This window comes from Mustela nivalis (genome assembly GCF_964662115.1).
Source record: "Mustela nivalis genome assembly, chromosome: 13".
Lineage (NCBI taxonomy): Eukaryota > Metazoa > Chordata > Mammalia > Carnivora > Mustelidae > Mustela > Mustela nivalis.
The window spans coordinates 66,912,945-66,933,489 of NC_139032.1; the positions used below are offsets into that span (position 1 = coordinate 66,912,945).

At 36.8% G+C, this 20,545-nt stretch overlaps 1 protein-coding gene across 5 annotated transcripts; it reads left to right on the forward strand.

Annotated features, from left to right (window-relative positions):
* The first annotated feature begins 302 nt into the window (after positions 1–302).
* On the forward strand, positions 303–19,975 carry NIPSNAP3A (nipsnap homolog 3A). Of its 5 annotated transcripts, none has more exons than XM_082695113.1 (7): positions 303–1,415; positions 4,178–4,388; positions 6,177–6,335; positions 8,081–8,230; positions 17,723–17,804; positions 18,962–19,048; positions 19,143–19,975. In XM_082695113.1, the coding sequence occupies exons 1-6, from the start codon at positions 1,407–1,409 to the stop codon at positions 19,023–19,025; spliced, it is 675 nt and encodes a 224-aa protein (XP_082551239.1). In that variant the 5' UTR covers positions 303–1,406; the 3' UTR covers positions 19,026–19,048; positions 19,143–19,975. The 5 variants fall into 5 exon arrangements, with proteins under 5 accessions (XP_082551239.1, XP_082551238.1, XP_082551241.1 ...); XM_082695112.1 differs by having other exon boundaries at positions 404–742; XM_082695111.1 differs by lacking the exon at positions 17,723–17,804 and having other exon boundaries at positions 431–742.
* The last annotated feature ends 570 nt before the right edge of the window (positions 19,976–20,545 follow it).

The following is a 20,545-nucleotide window of genomic DNA, read 5'->3' on the forward strand; positions in this document are numbered from 1 at the left end:
TCTCGTTTTTAACAGCGTATGTTTAACTTTGACTTTCTCACGTCTGGTTCGACACCCTCATTCTTCTGAGCTCCTGAGAAATACAACGTCAATTATGAGAAGCCTTACGGGGTCACGCTGGGGTGACGATTAGGGAAAGAGGATGCACTTCATGAGGTCAAGTGAAGGCTCCCTGGTTTTTACGTCAATCACCCCGACTGAAGATGAACCACGGCAAAGACCTCGAGGATTTTAAATGCACAGCACCACGGGCGCACGCAGCATCCGCCCTCCTCCAAGGGCAGCACTCGCGGTCGGCACACGAACTCTTAAGAACTGATGCTCAGCTGCGCGTGGAGAGGAGGTGATGGGCTCAGAGAGGTGGAGCAGAAACGGTCTCCGCCTTCACACAATCCTAACGCGCCGTCTGACGCTGGGGTAAGAGAGTCTGAGGAAACAAGCCAAGGACCAAAGGGCACGTGCCTTCCGGAGGCGCCCGGCGCTGGGCCACGGAGCACTCGAGCCTTCGGGGCGGTGCCCGCGCCTCCGGCACGAGAGGCGGAGCTGAAGCCGCCGAGTCCCGCCCCCGCCTGCGTCCGCCAGTCGTCTAGTCGCTGCGCGTCTCCAGGCGGGTAAGTCTTAACAGGAGGAATCTAAGAAAGAGTACCGGCTGGCTGTCCTTCCCAGCGCCCGAAGCCCCGCCATGCTCGTCCTCCGAAGCGGCCTGACTAGGGCTCTGGCTGCGCGGACGCTCGCGCCTCAGGTACCCGCCGCCCTGACGAGCCCAAGCCGTTCCTTGGGGGAGGGGAGCGGGCGTTAGCGGGGGAACTAGCGGCCACGCGCATGCGTTGCCCAATTTTGCTCGCCCAGGCTTGCGAGAGCCGCGCATGCGGCCATCCGGTTCGTCGGTGCAGATTGCGGGCGTGGAACCGCCGCGGAGGTTCTAGTGCCGGTCCCAGATCCCGCAGGTGGGGCGTCCCGGGACGCGCGGGAGGAAGCGGCGCGCGGTTGGGGGATGGTCCGGTGGTCAGTGTCGCCTCCCGGCCAATTCGCGACTAACCGCGAACAGGGTTTTTCTGGCCTAGGTGCCAGGCTGCTGCGTTTGCCACGTTGGGACCAGTGCCTGGTGCTTTGCTTGCTGGTCGAAACTTCCCTACTGATTTTGTCGTTTGTCGTTTGACAAGCCACCGCCCCCTCCAGACAGAAGGTAGATGCAAACTAGGCCAACCATACCAGGGGCAAAAAGAACCGCCCCGCCCCCCTCGCAGTTTAAACAAAACTTCCGAGCGTTTTGCAGAGAACCTTGAAGAGGAGGGCCAAGGTGCCGGTGGTGGAACGTCCTGCCCACTGCCTCTTGCGGGGGTGTCTTAGCCCGACGGGGCCAGGAACCTCTTAGCAAACATGATGATGACCTCACTTAACCTTAGATGAGGAACGTACGTAATAGAATTTTGTGATTCAGCCTTAACTGTCGGGACCTGGCCTATTCCGCACATCTGCAGGGTTGTTTTGTTCTGTTTTGTTTTTCCCCTCTGACACTTAGGCTTGTACTTTTCTCGAAGGGGACAAGCAGAAGGGGCTGAACCTACTCTAGAGACAGACGGTCTGCTGAAGACCGAGGAACCAACGATGGCCTGTTCACCCAAGATTAGCAATCCAGTCTTTAATGTTTCCTGATTCTCACTCTACTGGGCAGGGCAGAGTTATTCCGGAAAACTTTATTCTGAACTTTGACTTTATTACATGTCAGCCAGTGGTTCTCATAAGTGAATTGGAAGTCAGTGCTGTGGAAAATGAGCCTTTCTTTGGAGATTAGGGGGCCTGAAGCATTCATGTATCCTTCCCTAGCATACGGGTCCTATATTGTGGCTGCACAGTTACCCTCAACAAAGATCGCCGTACCCCTTCCCACACACATACACATCTCATTGCTTCATTGCTGTTAACCTCTCCCTGAGCTTTCCTATTGTACGCTTCCGCAGAAGATAATAAAAAATGTGCGCCTGTGGTCACTTATTTTGTTCTCCAAATACAGGGTCCATAAAAAAATTCAAAAGCAGTTGTTTCAAGTACCCCATTGGCCTAGTTTTGATACATTTATATTTTATTTATATTTTTAAGCTATAAATATTAAGCAGTTTTCATTTGCATAGCTTTGTTATTAGATTAGTAAAACGGCCCAAAAAAGAATGTCTGTCAAACCTAGCAGCAGCTGCCATTGTTTTTGATGGCAAATGTCAATCAGACAATAAGAATATAATTCATCATAGACATGAATGGTATGAACTCAAAATAGCTTACTATAATTCAGCCTTATACACAAGTAAAATACCATTGTGCTTTGTAAAACATATAGATAGATAGATAGATAGATCACATATATACATAAATGTCAGAGCAAGAAGCCGACTGCTTTTGATTGTTGTACCAGGTAGTCAGCGTAAGCCCAAAATTCATCTGTAGCTTTATAGGTATGAAAACTATCATAATAGATTATGCTGATGTAATCAGCTTTAGGAAATGTGCACATGCTAACCAAACTTATGTAAGATGGATTCGTAAATTAGAATACCATATGAGTGTGTCTGTGTTTACATATATCTGTGTTTATATACACACATATAAACACAAAGAGGATAATTTCTGGAAAAGCATTTCCCACTGAAAGTTCAGTTCACTCAGAGAACCAAATCAGAAATTTACAGAGTGAATAAAGGACTATTAGAAAAGGAACTAATGGTTCTTAAAAAGTATTTCCATTAACATGGTATAACTGGGTGGGTTAAATACCTTTCTTTAGACTGCATCTATAATGAAAAACGACTCAGGAGTACCTGGGTGGCTCAGGAAGGTAAAGTGTCCAACTCTTGGTTTCAACTCAGGTCAGGTCGTGATCTCAGGGTCCTGAGACCCAGCTAAGGGAGGAGCTTCCTCCCTTAGCAGAGTCTGCTTATCCCTCTCCCTCTGCTCCTCCCCACCCCCACGCCCACCCACATCCCCCACCCCTTGCTCATATGAACTCTGTCTCAGATAAATGGATAAATAAAATCTCTTTTAAATTAAAAAAAAAAAAAACAATGAATCAGACAATTGTGACTCCGACTTTTTTGCCTTTACTAGCTTTACACATTCTGTATTACAATGCAATTGGATAGGCCACAGTTTACTGTTACATTAGTTAAATTCCTACTAAATTCCTATCCTTTTTTTTAAAGATTTTATTTATTTGACAGAGATCACAAGTAGGCAGAGAGAGGAGGAAGCAGGCTCCCTGCTGAGCAGACAGCCCAGTATGGGTGGGGCTCGATCCCAGTACCCTGGGATCATGGCCTGAGCTGAAGGCAGAGGCTTTAACCACCCAGACGGTCCCCTCGCCTTTTTTTTTTTTTTTTTAAGAGAGAGAGAGCACAGTGGGAGAGGCAGATGGAGAGGGAGAGTGAGAACTTTAAGCAGGCTCCATGCTCAGCTCAGAGCTGGAGGCAGGGATCTCACAACCGTTAAATCACTATTTCAGTGGCAATCAAGAATTTGGCACTCAACCAGCTGAGCCACCCAGGTGCCCCTCTATCCTATTTTTTGACCAGTGGTCTACTTCATTAGATTTAGGAAATACCTTGACTTGACCAGCAATTTCCATTGTAGAAAGAAAGGGAGGGAGGGAGGAAAGAAGGAAAGAAAAGGAGAAAGGGAAGGGAAAGAGAAACGAAAGGAAGGAGAAAGGAAAGCAAAGGAAAAGGAAAAAACATCTTCTGCTAGTAAATACATATCCATTGTGCCAGCCAAAATACTATATATTTAAAATTGTTTTAAATGCTTAACTCAACATAAACATATACTATTGATTAAAGATGTAATACTGACTAAATAAGGGATAATTAAAACTATTTGCAAAACTTATTATGATCCTAATTATAATTTTTGGGTAAAGAAATGGCCCCAGTGGATTCTTAGAAGAAACTTCTCATGAAAAAGCAACTAGAGGTAGACCACCTACAAGCAGATAGTAGCTATATATTGGGAATACTTAAAAGTAGTTTACTGATACCTCTCTAAACAAATTATCTATGGAGAAAGGACCACAGAAATACAGATTGTGAGTCTACTGAGTGTCCCTTGTTTCCAGACTCAGATTTGGTTGTGGCATAGTATTACAACCGTACCTTCCCAAAATATTTAAATTTGCCTTATCTTTCTTCAGGTGTGCTCATCCTTTGCTACAGGCCCCAGGCAATACGATGGAACAGTCTATGAATTTCGTACCTATTACCTTAAGCCCTCAAAGATGAATGAGTTCCTGGAAAATACTAAGAAAAACATTCATCTTCGGACAGCTCATTCTGAATTGGTTGGATACTGGAGTGTAGAATTTGGAGGCAGAATGAATAAAGTGTTTCATATTTGGAAGTATGGTATGAGTCATCAGCTTAAGTATTCAGTACAGATTTTCATTCCGTTAGATGTTACCCGTGACTTAGCTACTTAGTTCTTGAATCTATATTGCTATAAATACATAGAGGTGAAGTAAAACTTTTAAATAGCAATACCAAAAAATAAATTCAGTGATTGTGCCTCCCAGTGGTATACCTATTGTAACCCATTGCTGGAAACTTCCATTGCCATATGAGAATGTGGAAGTAAGAAAATGGCATCTCAGATTTCAAGTCATAAAATTATGAACCACACTTTAATTCTTAAGAAAAGTTAAGAATAGATTATTTATTGTAAAGATGGTTTATGAAAAATTTAAAGCAGTGATTTCAAGAACCCAGGTGGTTTAAGATCATAAAACGAAAATAGAATTTTTTTAAAGTGAAGTTATAGCTGGAAATCAGTGTTTTAACAAATCATTCAAATGCCTGGGGGCTCTAGTGAAATAGAATAGGAGGTGATAGTAAACTTTGAAACCCTCAGCCTTCTGTAAGATATAATAAATCTGTTAGGTTTGGGAACAGTTTTATTTGTATACACAGTTTTATTTCTATTCACTGTCATTTTACTAGTTTAGGGAAATAAAAGAAAAGGAATTAGAGTTTTCTTCTCATATTGAAGCTGATCCACCTCTGGTTTAGTAGAGGAAGGAGTATGGTTGATGGAATCCCCAGAATGTTTGTTACTCCATTGTCTAATCTTTCTGAAGTCCACAGTAGTACATCATAATATCCAAAAAAACTTTTGATAATTTCATTTAGTATTTGGTCATCAGTGTCCAAAGTTAATAGTCATAAAATACTTTAATGTGAAAAGTGCTCATTCTATACTTAGTAGGTCCATAGTTTAGAGGTTTTTCCCCAATTGTAGTAAAACAAACCCCATTAAAACACAATTTATGCTTTAATGCACCACCAGTTGAATTATATCCCAGTTAAAAACAAAAAACAAAACAAAAACACAAAAATCTGCTAGTGCAATCCTCATAAAATTTACTTAAGCTCTAAGATAGATATTATTCTTTATCCTCAGCATGAACCATAGAAAACTATTTTGCCATTAGTTTTATGAAGCCCTAATTGTTAAATGTAGTACTGGGTCCATAAGTTAGCAAAAATATGTAGTTGTTTGGGAAACAAAAAGACGAGAAATAGTACTAAGTAAAAAGAGGGAATGGCAGAGAAACAGCCTTATTCCTTTGGAAACTTAGATCAAAGCAGTAGCTGTCAAAGTTCATCTTAATTTCATTTACCTCAAATGTAATTCAAGGTACATCTTGACCTGATTACCCCTCCCCACCACCACAGAACTGCTGCTATAATTTAAATGCCTTCAATTAATAAAACTAGTTAATGTATACCAAGTTCTAACAAGGTGCCCAACACTGTTGTAAGCTCCTCTTGTGTACTAATTCATTTAATCTAAACAGTCCTAGGGGGAGATACTATATCATTATCCCCATTTTACAGAGTAAGAAATAGGCACAGAAAGATTTCATAACTTAACCTAAGTCACACAACTGCCTACTAAATGGTAGAGCCTGCAGAGCCCACAGTATGACATTATCATTAGTTGTTTACATTTCTACTGCCCTTTTCAGGCCATGAGAAACTTGGGAACAGATGTCACATCTGTATGTTATCTCCAGTGATACAATACAATGTCCTTCTGTGCCCCTGATGAACACTTGTTGAATTGAATGAAACCCAGAAAAAGTACAGGTGATTTTAAATTAATAATTTTTGGTTTTCTTACTCCTTTTCCCATAGATAATTTTGCTCATCGGACTCAAGTTCGGAAAGCATTGGCCAAAGATAAGGAATGGCAAGAACAATACCTCATTCCCAATTTGGCTCTTATTGATATACAAGAGAGTGAGATTACTTATCTGGTGCCATGGTGCAAACTAGAAAAGCCTCCAAAAGAAGGTAAGTCCTCCCCTCTTAGTCACTTTGAATTCTGACAGAGAAATCATTGAAGATTTTAAGCTATAAAAACTCAAGTTCTACTAGAAAAGAAGTTAATCTTTGTTTAATATAGAACATATGTTGCTTGTTCAGGTAAAAATAAATTGGTGCTCTTAGCTTACCTTTTTTTAAAAAATGACCATTAAATAATGAAGTGTTTTTCCATATTGGTATCTTATTGATTCTTAAAGCTTAGCTATATGATAGAAACAGTTGACATGGTCAGTAAAGGTTGAGAAGTTGGGCCTTGGGAGCAGAGAATACATCTGTGGGTAGGTGAGGGATAGTATGTGATGTGATACTCTGTCATAATTTTAAAATAATACAAACTTTTAAATATAAAAGTATTTTTCCATAAATGACAACTATTTTAAATCTTAAGTATATATCTGCTTATTAAATTGACTAGGGGAATGAATTAACTGGAACTACCAAGCTGTATTACTCTAGTCTAACTCTCGTGTCTTCCTCTTTCTTATTTCTCAGTTTGAAAGTAATTCCTAAAGATTTGTCTTCTTGCTGATTTCACTTCTTGCTGACTTAAAGAAATTATTACTTCAATCCAGTTTTAAACAAAGGTCAGATTAGCAAAAGAAGAAACTAATTTAAGTGTTGTTTTATTTCCCCCAATATTCCCAACTTTGTAGTGCATTTTAGATTATAAGAGATTTGAAAAATCTTATTTGGAAATTTATTCTCATAGCTCCCCCTCAGCTTTCAGCACTAACTAAATGAATTAGTTGGCTTCTCAAACAGTATCAAATCTTAGTTCTTTTCCTCTATGTTATTCATGATTCTTCAGTAACTTGTGTATGTTTTTCTTGTATTTTCTAAATCTACTTGTCCCCTGGTTTCCTTCTCTTCACCTGGTCTGTATTTCATCCAGAAGGTAAAATGCTTTTCAAGTATTTACCTGGATATTTAGGAATAATAAAACCCATCTCCTTTAGATTATTTTTTTCCTCAGAACTCAGAGACCGGGGTGCCTGGGTGGCTCAGTGGGTTAAAGCCTCTGTCTTCAGCTCAGGTCATGATCACAGGGTTTTGGGATCGAGCACCCCAGGGTCCTGGGATCGAGCCCCGCATCGGGTTCTCTGCTCAGCAGGGAACCTGCTTCTCCCTCTCTCTCTCTCTCTGACTGCCTCTCTGCCTGCTTGTGATCTCTGTCTGTCAAATAAATAAATAAAATCTTAAAAAAAAAAAAACAACTCAGAGACTGTCACTTTACGTATATTATTTGCTTGCTGTTCCTGTTGGAAATGGAATCTTACAGAGGAAATTATATAGAGAGTTAAGTTAATAGAAACTGGTAAGAAGAATGGAACTATAAGACACTAGAAATACTTCATTTTTTTGTAAAACTATAGATTCAGACAACTAAAAAATACTACTACATTATAAATTCTTAATAACTTTTGACAAATTTTATAGATTAAAAATAGATAATATCTGAACTACAGATTCCAACCATTCTTGTTTGTTATGTATGATAAGTTTAATGACTGACCCTTAAACTAGGACAAGGACTTTCTAAACATAAAAGCAAAGAAGAACAATGCAGATTATTAGTAAATATGCCTATAGGTATGCAGGTATGATTCTCAGAATCTATAGATGTAGATAGCCTTCCACTGGAACCAAACTGAACATGATTAGAAATTGCTTGTATGTGTTCTATAAAATAATTATTTTTCTCCCTGTTCTAGGGATCTATGAACTAGCTACTTTTCAGATGAAACCTGGTGGGCCAGCTCTATGGGGTGACTCATTTAAAAGGGCAGTTCATGCTCACATCAACCGAGGCTACACAAAACTAGTTGGAGTGTTCCATGCAGAATATGGAGTGCTCAACAGAGGTACAGTTGTCCATTTCTTCTTTTGAAATTGCAAAATACATGAGTGATCCACATTAAGTTCCTTTGGTCAGTTTTTCTCTGTTCTCATTATGGAGTATATTTTGCTTCTTATTGCCCAAGTTTTAGTTTTGTAATTTTAAGGGTTGAGCAAAGTTGTTTTACATCTTTTTTTTTTTAAAGATTTTATTTATTTGACAGACAGAGATTATAAGTAGGCAGAGAGGCAGGCAGAGAGAGAGGAGGAAGCAGGCTCCCCATGGAGCAGAGAGCCCAATGTGGGGCTTGATCCCAGGACCCTGGGATCATGACCCGAGCCGAAGGCAGAGACTTTAACCCACTGAGCCACCAAGGCGACCTGTTTTACACCTTATTTAGAATGTTTTTCACCTTATAAAATTTTTTTTAAAATACTGTTCTTTTCCCTGATATATCAAAATGATAAAATTTTAAATACTGGAAGGAACCTGAAAGGGTCACCTATTTCTTTTATCACTTTATTTTCCTCTGAATGTACTTTCAGTGATTTTTTTTCCTTTTTTCCCCAGTTTTATTGAGATAAAATTGACATATACGTTTAGGGTATGCACATAATGATTTAATATATGTTGTGAAGTGATCATCACAGTAAGTTAACATCCATCACGTCAGAGTTACAAATTGTTTCTCCTTATGATGAGAACGTTTTAAGATCCACTCTTTTAGCTTTTACATATACAGTATAGAATTGGGTGCCTAGGTGGCTCAGTTGGTTAAGTGACTGCCTTCGGCTCAGGTCGTGATCCTGGAGTCCTGGGAACAAGCCCCACATCAGGCTTCCTGCTCAGCAGGGAGTCTGCTTCTCCCACTGACCTCTCTCCTCTCATGTTCTCTCTCTCTCTCTTTCTCTCTCTCTCCCAAATAAATAAATAAAATCTTTAATACACACACACACACACACACACACACACACACAATATAGAACTGTTAACTGGTAGTCATCATTTTATATATTACATCTCTAAAATTTTATTTCTCTTGTAACTTCAAGGTTATGCTTCTTGTAATTTTTTTTTTTTTTTTTTTTAAACTGGGCACCTGGGTGGCTCAGTGGGTTAAGCCTCTGCCTTCAGCTCAGGTCATGATCCCGGGGTCCTGGGATCAAGGCCCACATGGGGCTTTCTGCTCAGCGGGGATCCTACTTTCCCATCTCTCTCTGCCTGTCTCTATGCCTATTTATGAGCTCTCTCTGTCAAATAAATAAATAAAATCTTTTTTAAAAATTTATTTATTTTTAGAGAGAGCACACATGCACATGAGGGAGAGCGGGGGGCGGGGTAGAGGGAGAGAGGGTCTTAAGCAGACTCCACACTGAGTGTGGCACCCAATGAAGGGCTCAATCTCAAGACCCTGATATCATGACCTGAGCTGAAACTGAGAGTCAGACACTTAACTGCACCAGTCAGATGCTCCTGGGATTTTTTTTTTTTTATAAATAGCATTACTTGGGGTAGAAAGATTGTTTATGGGTGAAAAAGCAACATGTAGTTATTATAAATACTGAAAACATGGATAAGCCCAAAGAAAAAAAATTATCCATATTCTACTATTTAGGTATATATATATATGATACAAGCATATGGTTTACTAATTTAATATCTATTTAAGATTTTTTATTTTTTATTTTATATATATATATTTATATTTTAAAGATTTTATTTATTTGACAGAGTGAGAGAGATCACAAGTAGGCAGAGAGGCAAGCAAAGAGAGAGGGGAAGCAGGCTCCCTGCTGAGCAGAGAGCTAGATGCAGGGCTTGATCCCAGGACCCTGAGATCATGACTTGAGCCAAAGGCAGAGGCTTACCCCACTGAGCCACCCAGATGCCCCTGAGGTATTTAATTTTTTTAAACTTGAAAGATACTCCAATCAGAATTTCAGAGAGTTTTCTTGGTGGCAAACTCTGAAAAATGTTTATAAAGTTTACCTGAAAGGATAAATGACTAAGAATAGCTAATAAATATTTGAAAGACTTAGAATATCCGGTTGCCTCTTCATCTTCTCCATTTTATGTCAAACAGGCATCTCAAAACCTAACATATCCAAAACTGAACCTAATCATTGCTCATAAAGTCAACTTCTAATACATGTGTTATAGATGTATAGTCAAGTTGGAAAATATATGAAGAGGAGAAAAAAATATCAGATGCCTGTCTCATACCATATGCTAAAATAAAATCAAGATACATTATGGATTTCAATTAAAAAATTGAATTCATACAATTATTAAAACAAAATCCCAGTGAATTTATTTAATAATGTATATGGAAACAGTATTTCTAAGCAAAAAAGCATATTAAGAAACTATGAAGGGAAAAAAGAATAATTTTATTTTAAAAGAATCATTTTATGGGGTGCCTGGGTGGCTCAGTGGGTTAAAGCCTCTGCCTTCTATTCAGGTCATGATCCCAGGGTCCTGGGATCAAGCCCCACATCGGGCTCTCTGCTTGGCAGGGAGCCTGCTTCCCCCTCTCTTTGCCTACCTCTCTGCCTACTTGTGATCTCTGTCAAATAAATAATAAAATCTTTAAAAAAGAATGATTTTTTATATAAAGCTCAAATTTTGTGCCTCCCAAAATACCTTAAATAAAATAAAAAAGGAAAAAATAAATATATACATACATACATACGTACATACTTCTACAAAGGTAGACACAGATGACTATTAAAAATATATTAAAGAAGATTCAGATTAAAACAATAATGAGATGTCAGTTTTTACCTAATAAGGATATATTATATAGATACAGTATTAGACAGGTTAGAGAAAAATCGGTTAAACTTGTAGGGTTCATATCTGCTTCCTCTTCCCTCAAAAAAATTGGCAATATAAATAAAAGGCTTATCTGTTTGTATTTCACATTTTTAAATTTTTCATTTATTTTTTTAATTTCAGTGTAAGTAACAAACAATGTTACATTAGTTTCAGGTGTACAATACAGTGTTTCAGTAATTCTATACATTACTCAGTACTCCTCATGGTAAGTGTACTCTTAATTCCCTTCACCTATTTCACCCACTCTTCCACCCACCTCCCCTCTGGCAACAAGAGTTCTTTATATTTAAGAGTCAGGGGGGGCAGTTTTGGTCTCTTTTTTTTCTGTTTATTTTCTTAAATTACATTATAAGTGAAATCATAATGGTATTTCTTTCCCAGATTGCTTATTTCATTTAATATTATATCCATTAGCATTATATCCATCCTTGTGTTGCAGATGGCAAGATTTCATTCTTTTTATGGTTCACTAATAATCCATTAGATAGATAGATGGATGGATGGATGGATGGATGGTTAGGTAGATGGATAGATATCACAACTTCTTTATCCATTCATCTACCAGTGGAACTAGGGTTGCTTCCATATCTTGACTACTGTAATTAATGCTGCAGTAAACACCTGGGTACATGTATCTTTTCAAATTCATATTTTCATATTATATGTGTAACTATCCAGTAGTGGAATTACTGGATCCTATGTTAATTCTATTTTTAATTTTTTGTGGAACCTCCATACTGTTTTCCACAGTGGCTGCACCAGCGTGCATTCCAACCAACAGCACATGAGGGTTCCTTTTTTCTCAGCAGCACATGGTGGTTCCTTTTTTCTCCACATCCTTGCCAACACTTGCTGTTTCATGTGTTTTTATTTTAGTCATTCTAACAGATTTGAGGTGATACCTCATTGTGATTTAGATTTGTTTTGATGATGATGAGGGATATTGAGCATCTTTCAATGTGTCTGTTAGCCGTCTGTATGCCTTGTTTGGAGAAATGTCTACTCGTGTATTCTGCCCATTTTTTAATTGGATTATTTGTTTTTTGGGTCTTAAGTTGTATAGGTTCTTTATATATCTTGGGTATTAACTCCCTATGAGATCATCATTTACAAATATCTTCTCTCATTTAGTAAGTTGTCTTTTAGTATTGATGATGGTTTCTTCTGCTGTACAGAAGCTTTTTTTTTTTTTAATTTTTAAAAGATTTTGAGAATAAGAGAGGGTGTACATAAACCAGGGGAGAGGCAGAAGGAGAGGGAGAAGCAGACTCCCTGCTGAGCAGGGAGCCTGACATGGGTCTTGATCTCAGGACTCTAGGATCATGACTTGAGCCAAAGGCAGACATTTAACCAACTGAGCCACTCAAGTACCCCAGAAGCTTTTTATTTTGATGTAGCCCCAGTAGTTTATTTCTGCTGTTTCCCTTGCTGTAGGAGTCATATCGAGAAAGATGTTGCTATGGCTAATGTCAGAGAAATTACTGCCTATGTTCTTTTCTAGGAGTTAAGGTTTTATTTAGGTCTCACATTAAGGTCTTTAATCCACTTTTTAAAAGATTTTATTTATTTATTTAAGACAGAGAGAGAGAGAGAGAGAGAGAGAGAGAGCGCGAGCAAGCAAGAGAGAGAGAGAATGAGCAGGAGGCAGAGGCAGAAACAGGTTCCCCAGAGTAGGGAACCCTATATTTGGCTTGATCCCAGGACCCTAGGATCACATGAGCCAAAGGTAGCCACTTAACTGGCTGAGCTACCCAGATGCCTCTGGTCTTTAATCCATTTTGAGTTTATTTTTGTGTATAGTGAAAGAAAGTGGTCCAGTTTCATTCTTTTGCATGTAGCTGGCCAGTTTTCCAGCGCCATTAATTGAAGAGACTTTTTCTTATGCTTCCTTTGCTGAAAATTAATTGACCATATAGATATCAGTTTATTTCCGGGCTCCCTATTCTGTTCCATTGATCTATGGATCTATGCATCTATTTTTGTGCTGGTACCTACTACAGATTTGTAGTGTATCTTGAAATTTGGGACTATGATGCCTCCAGTTTTTTTGTTCTTTTTCAAGATTACTTTGGTTATTGAGGGTCTTTTATGCTTCCATATAAATTTTAGAATTATTTATTCTAGTTCTGTGAAAAATGCTGTTGGTATTTTGATGGGGTTGCATTAAATCTGTAGACTGCTTTGGGCAATATGGACATTTTAACAATATTGGTTCTCCCAATCCATGAGCATGGAACATCTTTCCATTTGTTTGTGTCATCTTCTTTGATCAGTGATTCATAGTTTTCAGAATACAGGTCTTTCACCTCCTTGGTTAAGTTTATTCCTAGATATTTATTTTTGATGCAATTGTAAATGGGATTGTTTTCTTAATTTCTCTCTCTGCTACTTATTTGTATATAGAAGTGCAACAGATTCTGTATGTTGATTTTGTATACTACAGCTTTACTGAATTCATTTACCAGTTCTAGTAATATTTGGTGGAGTTTTTAGGGTTTTCTATATATAGTATCATGCCATCTGCAAATAGTTTTGCTTCTTCTTTACCAATTTAGATACCTTTAATTTATTTCTGTTGTCTGACTCCTGTGGCTAGGACTTCCAATACTATGTTGAATAAAATTGTTGAGAGTAGACATTCTTACCTCGTTCTTGAATGCAGAGGAAAAGCTCTATTTTTCATATTGAGTATGATGTTAGCATAGGGCTTTTCACATACGGCATTTATTATATTGAGATATGTTCCCTCTAAACCCACTTTGTTGAGGGTTTTTTTATCATGAATGGATGTTACACTTTGTCAAATGCTTTTTCTACATCTACTGAAATGATCATACGGTTTTTATCCTCTTATTGATGTGATGTATCATGTTGATTGCTTTGCAAATATTGAACTACCTTTGCATCTTGGGAATAAATCCCACTTGATTATGGTGAATGATTGTTTTTTAATGTATTGTTAGATTCAGTTTGCTCATATTTTGTTGTAAATTTTTGCATCTAAGTTCATCAGAGATACTGGCCTGTAGGTCTCTTTTTTGTAATGTCTTCATCTAGTTTTGTTGTCAGGGTAATGCTGGCTTCATAGAATGAATTTGGAAGCTTCCCTTCCTCTTCTGTTGTTTTGAATAGTATGAGAAGAATAGGCATTAACTCTTCTTTAAATGTTTGGTAGAATTCACCTGTGAAGCCATCTGATTCTGGACTTTTGGGGAGTTTTTTTATCAGTGTTTGAATTATATCACTTACACAGTCTATTTAAATTTTCTGTTTCTTCCTGGATCACTTTTAGGAAGTTTTATGTTTCTAGGAATTTATCCATTTCTTCTAGGTTGTCCAATTTGTTGGCATATAATTTTTCATAATATTCTCTAATTCTTTGTATTTCTGTGATGCTGGTTGTTATTTCTCCTCTTTTATTCCTGATTTTATTTAATCCTTGCTCTCTATTTCTGAACAGTCTGAGTAAAGGTTTATCAATTTGATCTTTCAAAGAACTAGTCCTGGTTCATTGATAAGTTCTATTTTTGTTTGTTTGTTTCTATTTCTTTGCTCTTTTATTTCCTTCTTCTGGTTTTGGTTTTGTTTGTTCCTTTTCTTCTAGGCTTCTTTCAGGGTAAGGTTCAGGTGTTTGATATTTTTCTTGCATCTTGAGGTAGATCTGTATTACTAAAAACTTCCCTCCTGGAACAGCTTTTGCTCCATCCTAAAGATTTTGGACACTTGTGTTTTCATTTTCATTCGTCTCCGGTATTTTTTGATTTCCACTTTGATTTCGTGGTGATGGATTCATTGTTTATGACTATGTTATAACCTCAGTTATATTTGTGGTCTTTCCAGAATTTCTCCTTGTGATTTCTAGTTTCATAGCATTGTAGTTGGGAAAGATGTATGGTATAACTTCGGGCTTTTTTAATTTATTGAGACTTTTTTGTGGCCTAACATGCGATGTATTCTGGAGAATGTTTCATGTGCACTTAAAAGAATGTGTATTCCACTGTTTTAGGATGGGGATATTCTAAATATACCTTTAATTCATCTTATCTAATTTGTCATTCAAAGCCACTGCTTCCTTGTTGATTTTCTGTTTGGATGATCTATCCATTGATGTAAGTGGGTGTAAAAGTCCTCTATTATTTTTGTATTACTATTGATTACTTCCTTTATGTTAATAGCTGCTTCATGCATTTGGATGCTCCCATGTTAGGTACGTATTTACAATTGTTACATATTCTTTTGAGATTGTTCCCTTTGTGAGTATGTAGAGTCTTTCTTTAATGTCTCATTACACTGTTTGTTTCCAATTCTATTTGTTGCTCTCCCAGCTTTTCATTTGCATGATAAATGTTTTCCCATCCCTTCGCTTTCAGTCGGCTTGTGCTGGTGTCTTTAGGTCTGAACTGAGTCTCTTGTAGGCAGCATATAGATGTCTTGCTTTTTTATCCATTCAGTCACCTAGATTAGAGTATCTAGTCCATTTACATTCGAAGTAATTATTGATAGGTATGTACTTACTGCCATTTTGTAATTTGTTCTTTTTTTTTTTTTTAATTTTTTATTCTCTATTCCTTCTCTCTTCACTTGTGGTTAGGCGGCTTTCTTTAGTGATATACTTGGATTCCTTTCTCTTTATTTTTTGTGTATCCCAGTTTTTGACTTGTGGTCACCGTTAGGTTTAAATATAGCAGTCTATATTAGGTTGATGGTCACTTAAGCTTGAACCCATTTTAAAGCACTAAATCTTTACTCCTCTGCCCTCTATGTTTTAGGTATATGGTGTCATACTTTACATTTCTTTGTGAATCCCTTGACTTTATTTTTATAGATACACCTTATTTTACTGCTTTGTCTCTAACCTCCATACCGGTTTTATAAGTGATTAATCTGTTACTTTTATTAAGTTTATACATACCTCTGAAATTTTTTTCCTCTCCTCCTTTTCTTACTTCTGTTTACAGTCTTCCCTTTCCATTCAAAGAATCCACTTTAACATTACTGGTAAGGCTGGTTTACTGATGGTGAACTCTTCTAACTTTGATTCATCTGAGAAACTCTTTCTCTCTCCTTCTGTTCTCAATGATAGTCTTGCTGCATAGAGTTTTCTCAGTGGCAGGTTTTTCCCTTTCAGCACTTTGAATACATCGTGCCATTTGCTTCTCATCTGCCAAGTTTCTGCTGTACAATCAGTTGATACAACCTTATGGAATTTCCCTTACATATAACTGTTTTCTTTGCTGCTTTTGAATTTTTCTTTTTCAGTACTTTTTGCCATTTTAATTAGTGTTTTGGTGTGGACCTCCTTGAGATGATTTTGTTAGACATTCTCTGTGCCTCCTGAATCTCCAGTTTTCAGCTATTATTTCTTCAAATAAATTTGCTGGCTCTTTTGTCTCTTTTCTCTGGGATCCCTATAATGGGGATGTTATCACACTTTACCGTGTCACTGAGTTCCCTTAACCTGTTCTCATTTTTTTAATTAATCTTTTCTTGTTCTCCTATTCAGCTTGATTGTTTTTCATTACAGTCTTCCAGCTTATTGGTCCCTAATATTATTCCTCTAATATATTATATATTCCCTCTAGTGTATTTTTTAATTTTACTTACAGAGTTCATCTCTCCCTGGCTCTTTTTTGTATTTTCTCTTTTTTGTGGGTCTCACTGAGATATTTTCTCAAGTCCAGTGAGTATATTTATGAGTATAATTTAAATTCTCTATCAGGTATGTAGCTTCTGTTTCATTTGTTCTCTGACTGGATTTTGTCCTGTTGATTGATTTGGGACATAGTCTTCTGTGTCTTCATTTTGTCTCTCTGTGTCTGTTTCTATGTGTTAGGCAAGTAATGGCCTTATGAAGAACCAGTTACGTAGTGCTCTGCAGTGCAGTATCCCCTGTTCACCTGGCCCTTCCAGAGTGACTCCAATGTATGTTGCATCACTGTACTATTGTGGCTGAGCCACATTTGCCTTCAGTCCAGTTGCTGCAATGGTGCTTTTTGCCAGTTGCGGGCAGGGTTTGGTTCCTGTGTTGTGAAGAGGCCAGTCTGAGGCTGCCTTGAGCAAAACCCTTAATTTTTTTAATCATCTTTGCCAATATTAAGGAAATATGCATGGATATGTAGGTGTGTTTAGTTATACAAGAAGGAAATTTGAAATGACATAAAATATATAGCCATATTTAAATAATGAGATTAAAGGTTTTTTAACTTTTAATTTACTATAGTGGACACGTATAATTTTTGCAAGGATTAAGTTATTAAAAATACGTGTGTACACACTGTAATCTTGGGGCGCCTGCGTGGCTCAGTCAGTTAGGTGTCCAACTTGTGATTTTTGGCTCAGGTTATGATCTCATGGGTTGTGAGATTAAACCCTGAATTGGGCTTGCCACTTAGCAGGGTGTCTGCTTGAGATTCTCTCTCTCCTTCACTTTCTGCCCTTCCCCCATTCATGCATGTATGTTCTAAAATAAATCCTTAAAAAAAAAAAAAAAGAAAGAAAATGTGTCTCTACACACACTTTTTAATCTTAATCCATTCTTAGTGTACTAGGAGAATGGTAATATGCTGCGTATAAATTGGTACATCATTTCTGGAGGACAGTATATATTATATACACTGTATATTTATAAATGTCTATATACATAAGATATACTGTTTGGTTCTCTCAATTTAAATTTTAGGAGTTTATATTAAGAAAATATTCAGATCTAGACTGCCTGGGTTTGAATCCCAGCTTCACCACTTAAAACTTTGTGACTCTGGGTAAGTTACTTAACCTCAATGTGCCTTAGTTTCCTCATCCATAAAATGATACTAATAATCAACCACCTAAAATTATTATGAAGACTAAATGAGTAATACATGAAAAATGCTTAAAACCAGGTCTGGCACATAATCAACACCCAAGAAATATTACTAGTAGTCGTTATCAGCTTTGTAATTATTACAGATACATGTGTAGATGCTGCTCTAATGTTTATGTCAGTATTGTTTACAATAAAGAAACATTTTTATGTAATATGAATATAATCCAGAAAAATATATGTATCATCTACATCATATATTTATATAAACTTTTATGTTTGTGTATAAATATTCATAAAAGTACATGTATATACACATAAATATGGAAAGAGATACAGCAAATACAAAAGCATTGTTTTTCTAGGTGGTATAGAAATGACTCCTCTTTTCTCTTTTTATCCACATTTTCCTATACAGCTAACATATCTTACTTTGTAATAATTAAAAATTTATAAAATGTTATGCACAAAAACATTTATTCCATATTTCAAAAAAAATAATAAAATGTTAATCTTATTGGTCGGGGTTTGGATAAGAAGTTCTTATATCTATAGGGAAGAATTCACATAGCCATTAAAAATTAAGGTTACTGCCATGGGAAATATGCATTGTTGAATCTATGGGTAAGTGTAATATATAGTATGACCCTAATTTGATTTTACTCATTTGTTTAAAGGAAATGTGCTAAATTTCAATAGAGGTTCTCTCGAGGTGGTTAAAATTATGCTACTTATATTTTGCTTCTTCATATCATCAAAATTTTCATTAGTAAACACAATTTTTATAATCTTCCTTTTTTAAATAAACTAAAATGTATTAGGAAGTCATGAAGCCTCATTCTAGACTTAATTGTGTGTTTAGTGTTATTTACTTTACCTTTCCAGCCTTCTGTTTCTTCATCTATAAAACCAGTTTGATTAATTAATTTATAAATCTCTCTCCCAAATCTCTGACCCCCTCTGAAATCTTATTACTAACATACTTAATGTTACCTTTCTGTTACTCACTATTTTGATTTAAAGAACAAGACTTAATATTTCTGATTAATTTTTCGGTATTTCTTATTTGTGGTAACACCACAGTCTTTAGAAGCTATTTTTGGTTTATTTCTGCAGTTCACGTTCTTTGGTGGAACGAGAGTGCAGACAGTCGTGCAGCTGGGCGACATCAGTCTCATGAGGATCCCAGGGTTGTGGCAGCTGGTAAGCTATTTCTCCAGGCATGAATTATTCATACAACAAATTTGATTGAGTTTTTAACTTTATATGCCTTCTTATGGAATATTTTTTTTTCCAGTTCGGGAAAGCGTTAACTTCCTTGAGTCTCAGCAGAATATGCTTCTGATTCCTATGTCATTTTCGCCATTGAAATAGTTTTCCATTGAAATACAAAGCATTTCACTAACTGTTATAGATGTGCCTGCTATGGTGCTTAAATTCTCCCAAGAGATTCACATTTTTATTTGAAGGAGATGGTAAGTTAATTTGCTATGTCCTTGCATTTTTAAAATCTGCCTCTGCCCATTGTCACTACAATGAGGAAATAGTTCTGTTCATTTTCCCTTTGGCATTTTAGTATCGGTCATACATTAAAAATTCTTGTCATTCCTACAAGATCTTGATTTTTCATTATTTCAGAGTATCTCTTGGACTCTGTTTTGACAACCCTCTGCTTTTATAGCATTTCCTTATGTTGAAGTGACTATGTCACACTTCCATGCCTATAATAATATTTTTTAACTATATACATTGGCAACCTTCTCATGTCTATTTTTCTGAAATTTTAAAAGTTTTTGTCCAGTAAAATTTATTTTGTAATACTGAATGGGATTCATAAAAATATTAAACATGTTTATTATGGAAAAGTACAGTATCATCTGTATCATCTCTATTAATTCTGGTTTTTACATTAATAATTACTTATGTGGAAAATAATGTTATTAGATCCTCATATTAAAAACTGTTGAAGACTCCTTGGTTTATATGCTGAAATATCTTCATTTACAATTTATTTTACTATTACTTCACTTTGGATTACTATTTAACAAAGATACCTAGAACAATCTATCTGTGATAATGAGATATTTATGGTTATGAAAATGTTTGCCCTAATAAAAGCCTTCAAATACATTCTGAGTCTTTTTTTGTGTGTTTTATATTTGTATCCTCTTACCTGGAACTACTGTGTTGCTATAAGGTAATGAGATAATAATACATACACTGTCTTGAGGCATCTGGGTGGCTCAGTCAGTTAAGCGGCTGCCTTTGGCTCAGGTCATGATCCCAGGGTCCTGGGATGGAGCCCCATGTTGGGCTCTCCGCTTAGCGGGAGCCTGTTTCTCCCTCTCCCTGTTGCTTCCCCTGTTTGTACTCTCTCTGTCAAATAAATAAAAAAAATCTTCTAAAAAAATAAATTAGACAAATAAATATTCTGTCTTTATTGTAAGTATTAAGTTACTTCAAGAAAATAGCATTCTAATAACCCTACAAGGAGAATTTCTTTCTTTAGTATTGCTGTCACAGATGTACTAGGATTTTTCTACCAAAAAACTTTTTTATTTTAGTTGAGTACCTCAGCATTCTTAAACTAGATTTGGTACTTCCAGGCTCTCATGGTAGTCTATATTTATAACTATATGATTTTATGTTTCTAACATATATTGCAAATATAACATATTAAATTATTAGCTGCCTGAGGGA